Source organism: Salmo trutta, chromosome 26 (assembly GCF_901001165.1).
Source record: "Salmo trutta chromosome 26, fSalTru1.1, whole genome shotgun sequence".
NCBI lineage: Eukaryota > Metazoa > Chordata > Actinopteri > Salmoniformes > Salmonidae > Salmo > Salmo trutta.
The window spans coordinates 1317536-1338268 of NC_042982.1; the positions used below are offsets into that span (position 1 = coordinate 1317536).

General features: G+C 42.9%; 1 protein-coding gene across 8 annotated transcripts in view; it reads right to left on the reverse strand.

Moving 5' to 3' along the window:
- LOC115162863 (protein furry homolog) overlaps positions 1-20733 on the reverse strand; it is a 273622-nt gene that overhangs the window by 22789 nt on the left and 230100 nt on the right. For 6 of the 8 annotated variants that reach the window (XM_029714316.1, XM_029714315.1, XM_029714320.1 and 3 more), the window contains 7 exons: positions 19358-19558; positions 18632-18781; positions 17405-17589; positions 16894-17101; positions 3670-3819; positions 3275-3373; positions 2890-2973 (listed from right to left, as the gene is read on the reverse strand). In XM_029714316.1, coding sequence (XP_029570176.1) covers positions 2890-2973; positions 3275-3373; positions 3670-3819; positions 16894-17101; positions 17405-17589; positions 18632-18781; positions 19358-19558 — 1077 coding nt within the window. The remainder of the gene's footprint in view (positions 1-2889; positions 2974-3274; positions 3374-3669; positions 3820-16893; positions 17102-17404; positions 17590-18631; positions 18782-19357; positions 19559-20733) is intronic. The other 2 variants (XM_029714317.1, XM_029714323.1) reach the window with 1 other exon arrangement.

Consider the following 20733-nt stretch of genomic DNA (forward strand, 5'->3'; position numbering starts at 1 on the left):
TTGACATAGCCTATTGGTTTCTCAATTGAAAGAAAAGAAGGTACAGCTATTGTTACTTTAGTAATGGTGGCTTTATTAGTGTTATTGACATCACCAAGAAGCATTAGGTTTGGCCATGGTACAATATTGTAGGCCTATTTATTTTGCAAAGACCTGTTATCATCAACTCAGCATCTTGGATGCCAGGCAATATCCTTTGGTACACCGCCAATGTGTCATATGGGGCGGCAGGTAGCCTAGTGGTTAGAGCGTTGGGCCAGTAACCGAAAGGTTAGATCGAATCCCCGAGCTGACAAGGTAAAAATATGTTGTTCTGCCCCTGAACAAGGCAGTTAACTCACTGTTCCTAGGCCGTCATTGTAAATAATAATTTGTTCTTAACTGACTTGTCAAATAAAGGTAAAATATTGGAATGCAGCTCACTTTATTCTTCTTGTTTTAATTGTAATCTAAATTGTTATTCACGTTGTGAGAACATTTTTGTGGGCCACCCTGAATAAATAAAAGTTAATACAAAAATCACAATGGGTCAACATGAATAAGTAGTATGAATATATAAAGGAGAACATTACATGTTTTCTTTTTAAACTACTTCAGAATATTAACAGTGAGCAAGAGACACTGCCCAGCTTAATTTAGACAGGGCACTATCAGAAAATAGGAATAAGGTCATTTTGAACTTACTGCCAGAAATTCCATTTGCTACAAAGCAAGCGTGTTACAAGACAAGAGAGAGGTGAAAGGAAGACATCGAAAATCAATAGCAGGCATGCAACCATCGGCAGTCCGGGTTAGGTGAACAGTATAAGCCTAAGTCATAAAATGCTTTCATTTTATTGATACATGAACAGAGAGATGGAGAGATGGAGAATCAGAGAGGGAGAGAATGCGAGTGCGAGTGAGGAGAAAGGACCAGCTGCAGTCTAGGGACTGAAAGCCGGGTGGTCCCGTGATTTTTTAAAAAGCCAAACAAGCAAGCTGTTTTGCCTTGTCACTTTCTTCAATGCACTAGGACTCTGCTGGGAGTCTCAAAGCCGTTTTAAACTTGACTTAATATTTCACTCAATATTTATAAGGCTGACATTTATATATTTTTAATTTGGATGTTTTGGGATTATAATAACATTCTTAATGTTTTCTGCAAATTTATTAGCCAAGTTCCAGATCTGTTTGTGCTAGCCAACTCCTATAGTCATTGCCATGTCCAATACAGCACAAACAGATCTGGGACGAGGCTACTGATATATCCGTGTATTAGCCTGGTCCCAGAACTGTGTATACTCTTGCCATTGCTCATTGTCAAGCCAAACATGACAATGAGTGACAAGAGTTGGCATGATAGCACTAACAGACTAGCACATAGCCTACTGCTCCCTGCCCAGCAGAGTCAAAATGGCCACATTACACATTGGGATGAGGGAGTCAATGTGATGTGCTGCAACTCAGGGGTTGCCCAGAAACAAGCTCAAATCTGGAGGTTCTGATGATATTCAAGGAGAAAATGTAAGTATTTCACTCACAGAGTTACCACAGAGTAACCGAGAGGCAGGAAATGTGAAAGGATCAGTTGAGATTTAATCTGAAGTACCCTCTCATGTCAGTAATGTGTGAGAACAGTATACAGAGAAATAGAACATACTGAATCTGAAATCTACACAACAGAACATAATTCTTCTAGTATCTATCATTCTCCAACATGACAATTTCCAGAAATATCAAAATGATACAGCTTTTTATGTTGGGTTATACTGTCAGTTTAGCATACATAATAGGCAATACTACTGAGAACAAATTGGTTAGTTTAGCCACAAAGTCTCAATAAGTAAGCATTATTCATGTCACTCATCTTTACCATTGTCTACAAAATGTTTAGTATCTGATTAACCAATAACAAGAGGCCTCATTAACCAATTAACCAGTAACAAAACATAAAAGCAACATGCAACAATTTCAAATATTTTATCAAGTATATTTTATCAAGTATACAGTATAAGGAAATCAGTCAATTGAGATAAATTCATTGGACCCTAATCTATGGATTTCACATGACTGGGAATACAGATATGCATCTGTTGGTCACAGATATCTTTTTTAAAAAAAGGTAGGGACGTGGATCAGAAAACTAGTCAGTATCTGGTGTGATCACTATTTGCCTCATGCAGCGCGACATATCCTTTGCATATTGTTGATCAGACTGTTGATTGTGGCCTGTGGAATGTTGTCCCACTCCTCTTCAATGGCTGTGCGAAGTTGCTGGATATTGGCAGGAACACGCTGTCGTACATGTCGATCTAGAGCATCCCAAACAGGCTCAATGGGTGACATGTCTTGCGGGTATGCAGGCAATGGAAGAACTGGGACATTTTCAGCTTCCAGGAATTGTGTACAGATTCTTGCGACATGGGTCATGCATTATCATACTGAAACATGAGGTGATGGCGGCGGATGAATGGCACGGCAGTTGGCCTCAGGATCTCGTCACGGTATCTCAGTGCATCCAAATTGTGGCATTTATATTTTTGTTCAGTGTATTATGACAACATTTTGTGACGTTTTTGTTCGTTTTGGTCTTTGGATGTTTTCGAGGCAAGCCGAAGTTGGTAGCCGAAGTCTATGCCCCTTCATTGGTAATTGGTCAACAGTAAGGATTATTAAATTAAGTATTTGTTGTCATTCAACAACAGAAGACTCGTTTTCATGCAAATTATATAACTTGAGAAATATTGCACCAAACATCTTAAGATCTCCTTTGCAAAAACGACAAAACTCTAGACTATTTTGAGAAGTGGCTACAGTGTCTCAAGATGGACAAATAGTACTATTGCCGCTTTTTTCAAGCTTAGTTATTTTAAGGGAGTATGCGAGCACACCCGTGGACAGAGGTCCTACCTTTTCCTCATATTCCCCCGGCTGGTTGGTAATCATGACACCCCCACTGCCTCTGGGGAAGGTGGCCTTGCAGTTGATTAACCACTGTGGGACAGGAAAAGGGAGTTATCGTAACATCATATTCTGAATTGCATGAATTGCATTGGTACTTCAATCAATCAAAGGTATAAAGCCCTCAACACCAACAGTTGTCACAAAAGTAACTCAGGAATGCGGTAATTCAGCCGAGACTAAGAGAAAGCGGTAAGTAAAAACTTGTTAGCAGGAAGAAACCTCGAGAGTAACCAGACACAGAGTCCATTCTCTTCGGGCTGTACCAAGGTGACTTTGGTAACCGGGTGTATTTAAAACATGTAGTAACAGCAACTCATGTATCAGGGCTTACAGCTATGGCTGCTTCTTTCCTGTTGTTGTAAGTGTCCAGATATTCTTGGAGTTCCAGTACACTAAATTTTATCTTCTCCAGGAGCCCATAGGAGATGATCTGGGGAATGGAAACCATTTCATTTTATACTTGGGGTAGACCAAAAGAGTGGTCTAATGACACATTGTTATTGTTTGATAAGATTGTACATGAGAAAATCATACATCAGCAAAAAATATACACAATACATACAGTACATACATAATATAAAACATGTTGGCATTGCATTACACTACTAATTATAAAACTGAAGTATAGAAGTGAATTCATTGCTGATCTACCAAAATACCATAAGTTACACCCATTACATATGAATAGAATATAATATAATTAGTAAATGCTGATGTATTACTCACGGTGTCAGCGTCTATGAACAGCGTAGGACACTCGGAGCATGATATCAGCATCTGGGACGACCTGAGGAACTTGGAACCTATCCCTCGCAGGCCATCTCCTAGGTAACCCGCAGCATCGCAGGTTAGGGAGCAGAACTTGCTCTGAATACTCTGAAAAGCAAAAAAACAAACATATGTGGATCAGTTGGTAGAGCACGGCGCTTGCAACGCCAAAATCAAAGATTTTTATAACCAACCCAAGACAGGCCAACCATTTCCAGTGGGCGCAAATTAATAATAGTGGGTAGAACAAGCAAGGTGGGAAGAGCCAAGCACGAGCTAGTGAGATCCCTTTAGCATGTTCTACCATTTGTTTGCATATTTCTGTTAGGGAACGCCTACTCTGAAGTGCACGTGTGCAACAACCCAATTCGCCCTTGCACTCCTAAAGAACACAATTATTTAGAAACTTGGCAAAGGGTAAAGTCTACAAAATGCAGTCCACTGTTTGTTACAGATTTTCATTTTGGAAACAGAAAGGGAGATCAAATGTTTCATCGATGAGAACATTTGCAGAATATCGGCCAAAATCGATCTCGCTCCATCTTCTCCCACTGCCGGCCACTGGGTTTGCTCTCATCACCATATTTGGTAGTGAGTGGAAACGCCAACCAGATGCTTCACATTTACATATCTGGTGAAATATCTGGCTCATTGTTCTATCTGTGATAGAATTGTGGGTTTGATTGCTGCTGGGGCCATCCATACAACAAAATGTAGGGGAGACCGAGGTTGGTTGTCACAGTGTTAATTAGTTCCAATCTAAATGGTGCTGTGTAGTAATTTTAAGGTCAAAATGTGTGAATCATCCACCTGGTCAATTCATGTCAGCATGACAAAAAAATATAGGTGCGGGGAATTTATGCATTTCCATATGTGAAAGTAAAAAAATTAAGTATTTTCTTTGTAATTGTTTGAATTTTGGGAGCATGAACATTTATATTTGTTGAAAATAGGAAAGGGAGAGCTACATTTCAAACCTATTTCTGAGTTCCTAGGTCAAGCCATGTGATAACTAACATCTTAATTAGCATTCGGGGGGATGGTTGTCACATGGAATGTGGGGTTGGTTGTCACGATCAACTCCATTCTAAGATTTTCGGGGGTTGGTGGTGGCTAATTCCAGAGTAACAGAGTGACGCTGAGACTCAGATTTCTTACTTAAAAATGTATGGCAAACAAAAAACATTGATTGCACAAGGAGTACTTATAGCAATTTCCACTGAAAAATACGGGTGAAAGTAGATTTAATTTCTTACCGGTACGGGACATCCAAGAACGCACACAATTTTTTTTATAGCCTAGGTTAAATTATAGAATTACATAGGCCTATATAATCCCTATTAATTTCATATATGATCTCTGTGGGCCTAGTAGCCTAGACCTAAAGATTTGTCATATGACTTTTAACACGCAATACCTTTTAACATAGGCGGCGTGACGTGGGTTTCACGTTTGGAGAAGCACATTTTCACTATAAAAAAATGCGCATTTATGATGAATCATTCCATGCATCCTTATGTAAGACAGCCTACAATACGGATAATTATTTACTCTTTAGTGGGCCTAAACTTAATCACTAGCCTCACTCTTAAGCATTCTAAATCGGGTTCCTGGGGTACTATCATGATAGCTCGCACTTACACTTAATCCTTTCTCTACTCTTATATTTATTCACGCTCGACCCTGCTCCTCATTCTCTTTTCATCCCTCCCATTTTTACCTCCTCTGTTTCCCTTCTCTCCTTTCTCAAGTAATATACAAGTGCTACATTGTCCCCTCTACGCGACACTGGTCTTTTGTTCAGAACTGGAGCCATAACCACCGCAGCTTTTCTAAGCTTAACAGTTCGAACAGAGTAATCTTGTTAGGGACTGTGGGGCTGCATCCCAAATGTTATTTCCTACATAGTGCACTACTTTTGACCAGGACCCTCTATATAGGGAATGAGGTTCAATTTGGGACGTAGACTATGATGGTCCAGTCATGTTAATCCCACTGTCCCTGCAGTAAGACATGGGTAAATCTAAAATGACACCGTGTTCCCTAATTCCTATGCATTCTACAGGGAATAATAGGCCACATCATCATCATAATTTCAATGATCAAATTCAAAAAAGAACAATGGCAACAGTAGCAGGAGGTTGGCCCGTTTCATTTGATCTACCAGCAGAAAAAACGAAGAACTTTATAAACAGCATGCATATAGAGAAGGGCACTCAACTTGCACTGCACTGACTCATATCACTGATGATTGGCTAAAATAAATGGATAATAAGATGATAGTTGGAGCTGTATTGTTAGATTTCAGTGAAGCCTTTTACATTATTGATCATCATTTGTTATTGAAAAAAACTCACTTGTTATGATTTTACATCACATGGTTGGAGAGTTAGTTAACTAATAGAACTCAGAGTATTCTTCAATGGAAGCTACACTAACATCAGATATAGGTCTTTCTATAAATAAAAGGGGCCAATTTGTAACATCAGGGTCAACATGTCATAATGGTTTGATATACATTTAAATATTATTTTCTTGTAGCTTCACATGTGTAGTTACAGGAATAAAAATCTAGATAGGCACAATGAGACCATAACTCCTAGCAACAAAACATCTACATGTCATTCAAAATGTCACCTGGCTACTAGGCATGACACTGCATGTTTCTTTGTCATGCCTAGTACCCAGGTCTGTTTGTGCTTTGGTCAACTTCTCTATCATTTATAGCCATGCTAAACATTCCAGAAGAATGGAAAACATGAACAGCATTTCTATATTTGTTTTATAGTTTATATAACAATTTAATACAATAATAATAATAATAGGTTCTGTCAACAAAATCATTGACAATAATAACCGAACATGAAATAATTATAATCAGTAAACTCTGAAAACTAGACTTCACATTCTTGTCTCCTCTGTCCTTGTTTCCGCCACTCCATGCCTCTCCTCGAAAGTGCATTGGAGCCCGAGGGGAGGAACGTTCCCTCCTCTCCCCTAATGTGCTTTAAGAGGGAGGTGAGAAATGGAGGAAAAAAGGAGAGAATCTCAATTGCATTTCCTTCATTCCTCACCTTCTTAAAACCCATTGGATAAGAAGGTGAGAGGGGAGGGACCTCTGAACCTCTCATCCATTGGGTTTTGAGAAGGAGACGAGGAGAGAGGATGCAACAAATCAAGGAAATACAATTGAGATTCTCCAAGAACAGAGGAAGCAAGTATTTTACAGGTATTAGCTCCCTCTCCCTATTTGACAGCTATATCTCATTCCCTCTCTAAAAAGCCAACTGACATTTACTCCTGAGGTGCTGATCTGTTGCACGCGCTACAAACACAGATTTCTTATTTGACCCTTCTGGTCATCTATGAACGTTTGAACATCTTGAAGAACTATCTGGCCTTAATGGCCATGTACTCCACCCGGCACACTCAGAAGAGGACTGGCCAGCCCACAGAGCCTGGTTCTTCTTCTTTTTTTAAACCTTTATTTTTAACCTTTATTTTTAACTAGGCAAGTCAGTTAAGAACAAATTCTTATTTACAATGACGGTCTACCTCGGCCAAACCCTCCCTTAACCCGGACGACGCTGGGCAAATTGTGCGCCGCCCTATGGGACTCCCGATTACGGCCGGTTGTGATACAGCCCGGAATCGAACCAGGGTCTGTAGGTTTCTTCGTAGATTCCTGCCTTTCTAGGGAGTTTTTCCTAGACACCACACTTCTACATCTGCTTGCTGTTTGGGGTTTTAGGCTGGGTTTCTGTATAAGCACTTCGTGACATCTGCTGATATAAAAAGGGCTTTATACATACATTGACTCTTTTCTCTGTATATATACCAATGATGTCGTTCTTGCTGCTGGTGATTCTTTGATCCACCTCTACGCAGACGACACCATTCTGTATACTTCTGGCCCTGCTTTGGACACTGTGTTAACAAACCTCCAAACGAGCTTCAATGCCATACAACACTCCTTCCGTGGCCTCCAACTGCTCTTAAATGCTAGTAAAACTAAATGCATGCTCTTCAACCCCCCCCCCCCAGCATCACTACTCTGGACGGTTCTGACTTAGAATATGTGGACAACTACAAATACCTAGGTAGTCCCGTGTGGCTCAGTTGGTAGAGCATGGTGTTTGCAACGCCAGGGTTGTGGGTTCGATTCCCACGGGGGACCAGTACGGAGAAAAAAATGTATGAAATGTATGCATTCACTACTGTAAGTCGCTCTGGATAAGAGCGTCTGCTAAAATGTAAATGTAAATTTGATTTTGATTTGATATAAAAAATATTGAGTGACTGACTGAACTACCATAATACCCATGGCCTGTCCAGAAACAACCCCCTAGCCACTACTGCTCAAAGTCTTGACACTTGTGGAAATCTGATAGGGATTGATGGGTGGTGACATGGTGAGAGCTCCACCTTACCCTTTAATAGGCTTGGTGGAATTTTGTCCACAACAAGAAATGCTCACTGATACCCTATCTTATAGAAAGACCCATATGGACAGTGCGGTATCCCTCAGGTTAGTTGCCTTGGCCTGTAAAATGACTATGTATGTTGATTGCACATTCTACACCTCCGCACCTCTGAGTTACAGTCAGAGTCAGTTTAACAATAAACTGGTCTTCAATACATCTAAAACCAAAAGCATTGTATTTGGTTCAAAGCATTCTCTTAGATCTTAACCTCAACTGGAGTTGTGCATAAAGGGTGTTACCATTAAAGAAGTTGAAGAAGGAGTAACATTGAATGGTCAGTTATCATGGTCAAATCATATTGACAAAGATGTTGAAGATGGGGAGAGGTATGTCCTATATAAAAATATGTAATGCATTTTTGACAAAGATCAACTGTAGTAGTTGTTGAGGCTTTGATCTTTACCCATCTTGATTATTGTCCGGTAATGGTCAGGGGCAGCAAAGAAAGACCTAGCAAAGATGAAGCTGGCTGTAAACAAAGCAGCACGCCTTGCCCTTAACGGCATACACAGAACTAATATCAACAACATGCATGATAGTCTTTCATGGATGAGGGTTCTCTTCAAATCGACCTTTATTTGTCACATGCACCGAATACAACAAGTGTAGACCTTACCATGAAATGCTTACTTTCAAGCCCTTAATTCAAGCCCTTAACCAACAGTGCAGATCAAGAAGAGTTAAGAAAATATTTATCAAATAAAATAACAAATATATATAAATAAATAAATATAAATAAATATATAAACACAACATAACAATAACGAGGCTATACACAGGGTCAGTGTACGAGGGTACAGGTTAGAGGTCATTTGTACATGTAGGTAGGGGTGAAGTGACTACGCATAGATAACAAACAGCGAGTAGCAGCGGTGTACAAAAAAAAACGTAATAGTCCGGTGTCCATTTGATTAATTGTTCAGCAGTCTTATGGCTTGGGGGGTAGAAGCTTTTAAGGAGCCTTTTGGTCCTAGACTTGGCGCTGTGGTACCGCTTGCCGTGAGGTAGCAGAGAAAAAAAACAGTCTGACTTGGGTGGGTGGAGTCTGACAATTTTAGGGGCTTTCCTCTGACACCGCCTATTATATACAGTTGAAGTCGGAAGTTTACATTCACTTAGCCAAATACATTTTAACTCAGTTTTTCACAATTCCTGACATTTAATCCAAGTAAAAATGTCGTCTTAGATCAGTTAGGATCACCACTTTATTTGAAGAATGTGAAATGTCAGAATGATAGTAGAGAGAATGATTTATTTCAGCTTTTATTTCTTTCATCACATTCCCAGTGGGTCAGAAGTTTACATACACTCAATTAGTATTTGGTAGCATTGCATTTAAATTATTTCACTTGGGTCAAACATTACGGGTAGCCTTCCACAAGCTTCCCACAATAAGTTGGGTGAATTTTGGCTCATTCCTACTGACAGAGCTGGTGTAACTCAGGTTTGTAGGCCTCCTTGCTCGCACACACTTTTTCAGTTCTGCCCACAAATTTTCTATAGGATTGAGGTCAGGGCTTTGTGATGGCCACTCCAATACCTTGACTTTGTTGTCCTTAAGCCATTTTGCCACAACTTTGGAAGTATGCTTGGGGTCATTGTCCATTTGGAAAACCCATTTGCAACAAGCTTTAACTTCCTGACTGATGTCTTGAGATGTTGCTTCAATATATCCACATACCTTTTTCCTTCCTCATGTGCATCCAGTCCCTCCGACAGCAAAGCACCCCCACAGCATAATGCTGCCACCCCCGTGCTTCACGGTTGGGATGGTATTCTTTGGCTTGCAAGCCTCCCCCTTTTTCCTCCAAACATAACGATGGCCATTATGGCCAAACAGTTCTATTTTTGTTTCATCGGACCACATTTCTCTAAAAAGTACAATCTTTGTCCCCATGTGCAGTTGCAAACCATAGTCTGGCTTTTTTATGGCGGTTTTGGAGCAGTGGCTTCTTCCTTGCTGAGCGGCCTTTCAGGTTTTGTTGATATAGGACTCATTTAACTGTAGATATAGATACTTTTGTACCTGTTTCCTCCAGCATCTTCACAAGGTCCTTTGCTGTTCAGTCTCCTGAGGGGGTTAAAGGTTTTGTCGTGCCCTCTTCACGACTGTCTTGGTGTGTTTGGACCATGATCGATCGTTGGTGATGTAGACACCAAGGAACTTGAAACTCTCGACCCGCTCCACTACAGCCCCGTTGATGTTAATGGGGGCCTGTTCGGCCTGCCGTTTTCCTGTAGTCCACGATTAGCTCCTTAGTCTTGCTCACATTGAGGGAAAGATTGTTGTCCTGGCACCACACTGCCTGCCAGTTCTCTGACCTCCTCCCTATAGGATGTCTCATCGTTGTCGGTGATCAGGCCTACCACTGTGGTGTCGTCAGCAAACTTAATGATGGTGTTGGAGTCGTGTTTGGCCATGCAGTCGTGGGTGAACAGGGAGTACAGGAGGGGACTATGTACACACCCATGAGGGGTCTCCTGAGGATCAGCGTGGCAGACGTGTTTAATATTACCCTTAACACCCGGGGTGTGGCCCGTCAGTCAGTCCAGGATCCAGTTGCAGAGGGAGGGCTTTAGTCCCAGGGTCATTTGCTTAGTGATGAGCTTCGTGGGCACTATGGTGTTGAACGCTGAGCTGTAGTCAATGAACAGCATTCTCACATAGGTGTTCCTTTTGTCCAGGTGGGAATGGGCAGTGTGGAGCGCGATTGAGATTGCGTCATCTGTGGTTCTGTTGGGGCGGTATGCAAATTGCAGTGGGTCTAGGGTATCTGGGAGGATGCTGTTGATGTGGGCCATAACCAGCCTTTCAAAGCACTTCATGGCTACCGACGTGAGTGCTAAGAGGTGGTAATAATTTAGGCAGGTTACCTTGGTGTTCTTGGGCACAGGGACTATGGTGGTCTGCTTGAAACATGTAGGTATTACAGAGTCAGTCAGGGAGAGGTTGAAAATCTCAGTGAAGACACTTGCCAGTTGGTCTGTGCATGCTTTGAGTACACGTCCTGGTAATCTATCTGGCCGCGCAGCTTTGTGAATGTTGACCTGTTTAAAGGTCTTGCTCACATCGGCTACCGAGAGCGTTATCACACAGTCATCCAGAACAGCTGGTGCTCTCGTGCATGCTTCAGTGTTGCTTGCCTCGAACCGAGCATAAAAGGAGTTTAGCTCATCTGGCTTGCGTCACTGTGCAGCTCACGTCTGGGTTTCCCTTTGTAGTCCGTAATAGTTTTCAAGCCCTGCCACATCCGACGAGCGTCAGAGCCGGTGTAGTAGGATTCAATCTTAATCCTGTATTGACGCTTTGCTCGTTTGATGGTTCGTCTGAGGGCATAGCGGGATTTCTTATAGGCGTCCGGAATAGTGTCCCGCTCCTTGAAAGCAGAAGCTCTAGCCTTCAGCTCGATGCAGATGTTGCCTTTAATCAATGGCTTCTGGTTGGGATATATACGTACGGTCACTGAGGGGACGACATCGTCAATGCACTTATTGATGAAGCCGATGACTGAGGTGGTATACTCCTCAATGCCACTGGATGAATCCCGGAACATACTCCAGTCTGTGCTAGCAAAACAGTCCTGTAGTGTAGCATCCGCACCATCTGACCACATCCGTATTAAGCGAGTCACTGATAACTCATTCTTTAGTTTATACTTGTAAGCAGGAATCAGGAGGATAGAATTATGGTCGGATTTTCCAAATGGAGGGCACGGGAGAGTTTGTATGCATCTCTGTGTGTGGAATAAAGGTAGTGTAGAGTTTTTTTCCCTCTGGTTGCACATGTGGCATGCTGGTAAAAATGTGATAAAACTGATTTAAGTTTGCCTGCATTAGGCCACTAGGAGAGCTGCTTCTGGGTGAGTATTTTCTTGTTTGCTTATGGCCTTAGAGGTGGTTGGTTGAGTGCGCTCTTAGTGCCAGCATTGGTCTGTGGTGGTAAATAGATGGCTATGAATAATATAAACTCAGCAAAAAAAGAAACATCCTCTCACTGTCAACTGCGTTTATTTTCAGCAAACTGAACATGTGTAAATATTTGTATGAACATAACAAGATTCAACAACTGAGACATAAACTGTACAAGTTCCTTAGACATGTGACTAACATAAATGGAATAATGTGTCCCTGAACAGGGGGTGGGGGCTGTTGCCACCAGCTACATTAAGTACTGCAGTGCATCTTATCCTCATGGACTGCACCAGACTTGCCAGTTCTTGCTATGAGATGTTAACCCAGTCTTCCACTAAGGCACCTGCAAGTTCCCGGACAATTCTGGGGGGGAATGGCCCTAGCCCTCACCCTCCGATCCAACAGGTCCCAGACGTGCTCAATGGGATTGAGATCCGGGCTCGGTGTAACGCTCATTCCTTCAACAATAAATGCGAATCCAACCAACACCCCTGATGAGACAAAACCGCGACTCGTCAGTGAAGAGCACTTTTTGCCAGTCCTGTCTGGTCCAGGGACGGTGGGTTTGTGCCCATCGGCGACGTTGTTGCCAGTGATGTCTGGTGAGGACCTACCTTACAACTGGCCTACAAGCCCTCAGTCCAGCCTCTCTCGGCCTATTGCGGACAGTCTGAGCACTAATGGAGGGATGGTGTGTTCCTTGAGTAACTCGGGCAGTTGTTGTTGCCATCCTGTACCTGTCCCGCAGGTGTGATGTTCAGATGTACCGATCCTGTGCAGGTGTTGTTACACGTGGTCTGCCACTGCGAGGATGATCAGCTGTCCGTCCTGTCTCCCTGTAGCTCCGTCTTAGGCGTCTCACAGTACGGACATTGCAATTTAATGCCCTGGCCACATCTGCATTCCTCATGCCTCCTTGCAGCATGCCTAAGGCACATTCACGCAGATGAGCATGGACCCTAGGCATCTTTCTTTTGGTGTTTTTCAGAGTCAGTAGAAAGGCCTCTTTAGTGTCCTAAGTTTCCATAACTGTGACCTTAATTGCCTACCGTCTGTAAGCTGTTAGTGTCTTAACGACCGTACCACAGGTGCATGTTCATTAATTGTTTATGGTTCATTGAACAAGCATGGGAAACAGTGTTTAAACCCTTTACAAATGAAGATCTGTGAAGTCATTTGGATTTTTACGAATTATCTTTGAAAGACAGGGTCCTGAAAAAGTGACGTTTCTTTTTTTGCTGAGTTTAGATGAATAGTCTCTTGGTGGATAGTGTGGTTTCCAGCTTATCATAAGGTACTCTACCTCAGGCGAGCAATACCTCAAGACTTCTTTAATATTAGACATCGTGCACCAGCTGATATTGACAAAAAGACACCCCTCCACCCCTCGTCTTACCAGACGTAGCTCCTCTGTTCTGCATTGAAAATCCCTCCAGCTCTATATTGTCCGTGTAGTCGTTCAGCCACTATTCGGTGAAACATTGGATATTACAGTTCTTAATGTCCCGTTGGTAGGATAATCGTAGGTCATTCATTTTTATTTCCCAATGATTGCATGTTAGCAAGTAGAATTGATGGCAATGGGAGTTTACTCGCTCGCCTACGGATTCTCAAAAGGCAGCCTGATCTGCGTCTTCTTTTTCTCCGTCTTTTCTTCATGCAAATGATGTGAATCTGGGCCTGTTCCAGGGAGAGTAGTATATCTTTCTCGTGGGACTCGTTAAAGAAAAAAACTTATTTCAGTCCGTGGTGAGTAATCCCAGTTTTGATGTCCAGAAGTTATTTTCGGTCATAAGAGACGAAAGCAGCAACATTACAAAGAACGCAAAAAAATGAACAAAATAGCACAATTTATTACGGGCATGTAAAACGTCAGCCATCCTCTTCGGCACCATTTTTCTAGTCTTTTTAAGAAACATTTGTGTGTTGAAAATGCCTAACCACTTTATAATCTATTTGCATAGACTTCAAACAGACCAGACACACCACAATGTGTTTCTTCAAAGCCCCAAAAAGATTTAATGCGTCGCTCAGTTATGTATAGAGCCATGCCATCGTGCAATGCTCTGCCACCAGAGGTTACTTAGGTAAAAAGCAAGGTTAGCTTTAAAAAACATCTTGTATCACACGCCTCTCCTCTTTCTAAAGATCTAATTTAACTGTACTGTATATAAGAATATGTACATATGATTAGTTGTTGTCTTTGTGTCTTTACTGAGTTAGTTCATATAAGGAAATCAGTCAATTTAAATATATTCATTCGGCCCTAATCTATGTATTTCACATGACTGGGAAAACAGATATGCATCTGTTGGTAGGGGCGTGGATCAGAAAACCAGTCAGTATCTGGTGTGACCACTATTTGCCTCATGCAGCGCGACACATCTCCTTTGAATAGAGTTGGTAAGGCTGTTGATTGTGGCCTGCGGAATGTTTTCCCACTCCTCTTCAATGGCTGTGAGAAGTTGCTGGATGCTGGCGGGAACGGGAACATGCTGTTGTACACGTCGATCACATCCCAAACACGTGCAATGGGTGAGTATGCAGGCCATGGAAGAACAGATATTTTGCGTCTGGAGAATTTCAGGGATTTTTTATTTCATCTCATGAAACATGGGACCAACATTTGACATGTTGTGTTTATATTTTTGTTCAGTGTATAAGCCTTATTTTTGTATTTTGAATTTAATGTAATATCTTATGTTGTTCTTGTCTATTACTGTCTGTACTTTATGTATTTGTATGTTTTATGTGGACCACAGGAAGAGTAGCTGCTGCATGTTCAATAGCTAATGGGGATCCTAAAAAACTAAACATCAGTATAATGACATACAGTGCATTTGGAAAGTATTCAGACCCCTTGACTTTTTCCACATTTTGTTACGTTACAGCCTTACACTAAAATGGATTAAATCATTTTCCCACCTCATCAATCTACACACATTACCCCATAATTTTTAAATGAATAAATATGAAATATTACATTTACATAAGCATTCAGACCCTTGACTCAGTACTTTGTTGAAGCACCTTTGGCAGCGATTACAGCCTCGAGTCTTCTTGGGTATGACGCTACAAGCTTGGCACACCTGTATTTGGGGAGTTTCTCCTGTTCTTCTCTGCAGATCCTCTCAAGCTCTGTCAGGTTGGATGGGGAGTGTTGCTCCACAGCTATTTTCAGGTCTCTCCAGAGATGTACGATCGAGTTCAAGTCCAGGCTCTGGCTGGGCCACTCAAGGAAATTCAGAGACTTGTCCCGAAGCCACTCCTGCGTTGTCTTGACTGTGTGCTTAGGGTCTTTGTCCTGTTGGAAGGTGAACCTTCCTGAGCAGATTTTCATCAAGGATCTCAGTACTTTGCTCTGTCCATCTTTCCCTCAATCCTGACTAGTCTCCCAGTCCCTGCTGCTGAAAAAAATTCCCCACAGCATGATTCTTCCACCACCATGCTTCACCGTAGGGATGGTGCCAGGTTTCCTCCAGACGAAACGCTTGGCATTCAGGCCAAAGAGTTTAATCTTGGTTTCATCAGACCAGAGAATCCTCTAGGTGCCTTTTGGCAAACTCCAAGCAGGCTGTCATGTGCTTTTTACTGAGGAGTGGCTTCTGTCTGGCCACCCTACAGTAAAGGCCTGATTGGTGGAGTGCTGCAGAGATGGTTGTCCTTCTGGAAGGTTCTCCCATCACCACAGAGGAACTGTCAGAGTGACCATCGGAGTCACTCTGTCAGATTGACCATCGGGTTCTTGGTCACCTCCCTGACCAAGGCCCTTCTCCCCAGGTTACTCAGTATGTCTGGGCGGCCAGCTGTAGGAAGAGTCTTGGTGGTTCCATAGTGTTTTTGGGGGCCTTCAATACTGCAGAATTCTTTTGATACCCTTCCCCAGATCTGTGCCTCGACACAATCCTGTCTCGGAGCTCTACGGACAATTCCTTCGACCTCAAGGCGTGGTTTATGCTCTAACATGCACTGTCAACTGTGGGACCTTATATAGACAGGTGTGTGTCTTTCCAACTCATGTCCAATCAATAAAATTTTCCAAAGGTGGACTCCAATCAAGTTGTAGAAACATCTCAAGGATGATCAATGGGAACAGGATGGACCTGAGCTCAATTTCGAGTCTTATGTAATAAATGAGGTATCTGTTTTTTATTTTTATGTCTAAAAATCAGTTTTCACTACGTCATTATAGGGTATTGTGTGTAGACTGATGAGGAAACATGTTTATTTAATCCATTTTAGAATTAGGCTGTAACGTAACAAAATGTGGAAAAAGTAAAGGTGTCTGAATACTTTCTGAATGCACTGTAGTCCGGTTTGACTGACATAGTATGGCAGATAGGACACTTAATTGCTGATTATAGGCCCTGGTCAAAAGTAGTGCACCATACAGGGAATAGGTTGCCATTTGGGACACAACCGGTGTCTTTTGAGATGCAGACTGCGATCTGTTATACCAGGTCCTGACGTGGTACCAGAAGGTCTCTTTGGCTGTTACGATAGATTCAGATGGTTTACTAGTTTCAGCAACAACAAAATAATAAATATATAATTTTCAATGGAAGGAGACACGAAGCAACATTCTAAGATTTGACTGTTGGCAACTATAGTTGCGAATTTCAGGAACACAACTTTGTGATAACCAATCAGAAAAGGGAAGCTCTCGCTAGCCAGCTTTAACACTGTGCTCGATAGCATCATTGGTGGTAGCCTGTTTCACATGCTGTAAAAAAGAAACACACAGGGGGAGAGCACAGGTAGTGAGCAATGTGAATCCACCATCTACCTGGAAGAAGGAGGAGAAGACTTGGAAGGTGTAGATGGCGCAGGAGCCGTCTGAGTCGGACACCAGCTGGTTGATGTGCCTCCGCCACGCCTCGTCGGCGTCATCGCACACCGCCGGCTGGAATGCCGCCAGGATGGCCGAGAAGAAGGGTGACGGAGGAAGGGAAGAACGAGACTCCGTCAGCTCGTCTCTTTCCTCCTCGCCGAGACTGGTGGGGTAAACCAGGCACACGCATCCACCAGAACACACATGAAGAAATAGCAGCACTCCAAAACACTTTTCAGACCCTCATGCTGACCAGAACCATATTGTGCTGGCTTACATAATATTATTTTACCATTCAGTAGTATGAAAAGAGTATAAATACTGACAAAAGGACTATTGCAGGTTTGATTAGACTTTCATGATCACACTTTATGACCAATTCCATTACAACTAATAAGCATTTATTGGCCTAAAATGTATAAAGCACTATAAACACTTTCATTAACCACGTTTTCTTCTAACTGACCTGAACAGTGCTATGTACCTGGGCAGTGCGCTGAAGTCCAGGTCCAGTTCTCCTCGGTAGTCTCCCGGAGCCAGATTTTCCAGGCTGAAGCTGTCGCCGCTGCAGTCAAACCCCGGCAGGAGGTCACTGATGGACAGGTCATCCTCATGGATGTTCGTGTCCTCGTCTTCTACTGATACCTCAGCCTAGAGGGAGAGAGGAAAGGAGGGAGGGACTTACTCGAAGTGCCGGCATCAGACGGTCAATATCAGGCTATGTTCCAAATGGCACCCTATTCCCTAGGTAGTGCACTACTTTCACTAGGGTTCATAGGGCTCTGGTCAAAAGTAGTGCACTATATAGAGAATAGGGTGCTATTTGGGAAGCAGACTCAGTGTAGTACCCCCAGCCAATTTGATCTATTCCAGTACTTCAAAACCGGCTGTAGGTACTTGAGGCCAGGTTTGGACAACACTGGTCTATGTAATTTAATACAACACTGATGGTGTTCTACTGACGGAATCCAGTGAGTGACGTTAAATCCCTGAGAGACCTAAGTGTTAAAGCACTCCATGAATCCATTATTATTATATGCAGTCAAATCTTCTTGATGATGTGCTTTTGGGGGAATATGCATAATATTGATTAATGATGAGAATGACTCACAATTATGACACTTTCCTCCTAAAGGTAAGACATTTTTTGAAAGTACAGTATTAGGAATAAATGATAGGCACACTGACCTTTCCAATGGACAAAGATGCTCTATGCTGTGTTTAATTTCACATTTGGTTATGTTTTCACGAGTGTGTGCAAATTATGCCAATTGTTTCAGACACAGAAAGAGAACCACCTTGCTACCATACAACCACAAAACCCCAAGAACACAGCAATGATATTCCTCAAAAGATAATATAGAATATAAATGGAAGCATTTGCAGCACCAACCAGCCCATGACCCAACACATTAGCTAATAGGTGTTAGAACAGCTATTAGAAGATTTAGCTGTGACATGCAGCTAACTAGAAGCTGAAGACTAAAGACTGGGTCCTGCCATATCCTCTCTGGTGAAAATCTTGAAGATTCACAGAGAAATACACATAATACCTTATTGAGAAACAGCAACACTTATCGCTAAAATCGAACTGTGAAAGGATAGGATATAATTGTATTATTTGGCAGCATTGACAGGAGGAATAGGAGTGAGTGGGCGCCCATATCTCAGACACTCTGAAGTCCTTATTCACCCTCGGCATTGAATTCTCTGCCAGCGAGACCTCGAAACTGGACGTTCGGGTGTGCAAAGGGGGAAGAGGAGGGTCAGCGGCTGAGTTGTCAATGGAGGTGTACAGAGAGTCCAGTTGATTGACCTCCTCGGTGGGGGAGAGATTCACAATCTGCAACGAGACAAAAGTACAGCTCAGAGTCCTCCTCCAGTCTAATCATCAGATCCGGGTTAAAATAGTATTCGCTTTCTTTCAAATATTTGGATTGAGTGACCGGGCGAGGTTTACACTTTCGGACTACTACCATGGTTCCATGGCACCAGGCGAGCTCAATCGAGCTTGAAGTATTTGGAAGAAAACAAATACTACTTCAACCAGTGCCAGATGGGCGAGGTTTGCACTTTTGGGACTATTCCATTGGTTCCATGAACTTGATCGAGCTTGAAGTACTTGGAAGAAAACAAATACTACTTGAACCCAGATCTGCTAGTCAGGGCATCATGCACGAGGCAACTGTTGTGAGAGCAGAGAAAACCATTTCACAATACATAAAGTATAAACACAAAGTATTTGAGCAGAATTGTATGAGATAAGCACAGAGCAGCAGAGCATGCCTCCTGGTTGAGTCCTAGCAATTGTAACCGTTTATACATGGTCGGATATTATTTAATCCCCCCAGTAGTTAAGGTTAGGATTGGGGGGGAGGTAGGGTAATCTGATCCTAGGTCTGTGGTTAGAGAGACGTACCACCTGGGAGTGAGAGAGGATCTGGCTGGCGGTGATGGACTCTTCTTCTGAGGATTCCTCTGAGTCCTGGTGGGTGAACTGGCCTAGGCTGGGTGTGCTGCTGGACAGCTCACTGTCATCCAGGGGCACCATGTCACTCCTGTCCAGGCTATCCATGGAGCGTCTCCGCACCCCCCAGTTGAAGCTGTCCATCGTCTCCCCCTGCAAGGACGATACACACAGCTTTAAGAAACTAGACGACACAGAGCCAGATACCTCACACATACACACTCACAGGGGTCTACGCACACACACATACAAAGGGGGTCTACACACAAGCACACACAAAGGGGTCTACACACCGCACGCACACACACACACACAGTGGTATACACCCATGCATGTGTACACACACACACACACACACACACACACACACACACACACACACACACACACACACACACACACACACACACACACACACACACACACACACACACACACACACACCCATGCGCACACACCCATGCGCACACACACAGAGTAACCAGCAGCCACAAATACTTGACCATGCAGTGCAAGTGAAGGCTAATCTTCATGGGAGAGTTAGCCAATGACAATGTCAACAGCCTCACTTAGACCACTTCACACTACTGAGCGGAGGTGATACAAGCCAAGCTGAGATGTACTACCCTAGCATGGTTACACATTCAACCAGTTGCTGGAACCGTGCTGACGGACCATGTGAACAGAAAATATCCAAGACAGCACAGTACGGTTTGGCACAGTCACGTGAAAAAGTAGTCTTTTAGTGCATCATAACATAAACTTTCCAACGGATCAGATCAAAATAGCTCTCTTAACGAAAACTGAAAAACAACTTGGGTTTGACTCCGCTGGGAGCTTTTTGGACTTCCTAAATATTGTGTAGTATTATCCCCTGAGCCTAATGGCTTCAGTCTTGTTTCAGATCCTCCTGGGTGAAGTTTCCTCTAGGTACAGCTTCCCCTCCCCCAATCCTAACCATTACAGGGGAAAAATGCAAAACTGACCCAAGATGCATCTTGTGGCAACTTCATCCTACACCAGTTCAGATGCCAAATTACTTTCCATCAGGTCACGATTCTGGAGAATGTCAGCCAATGTCCACATTCCAACCAGCCTCCTCAGGGCTGCATTTCATATGGCACCCTACTTTCTTATGAGCCCTGGTCAAAAGTAGTGCAATATAAAGGGAATAGGGTGCCATTTGGAATACTGTCCAGGTCACCACATCAGGCAGGACAGATCCTGGACCTGTGGTGACTGACTAGATTCATCATATTTTACTCTGGTGGAAAGCGAGGGCTAGCCTGGTCCCAGATCTGTTTGAGCCTGCCTGCAGTCCCAGCTAA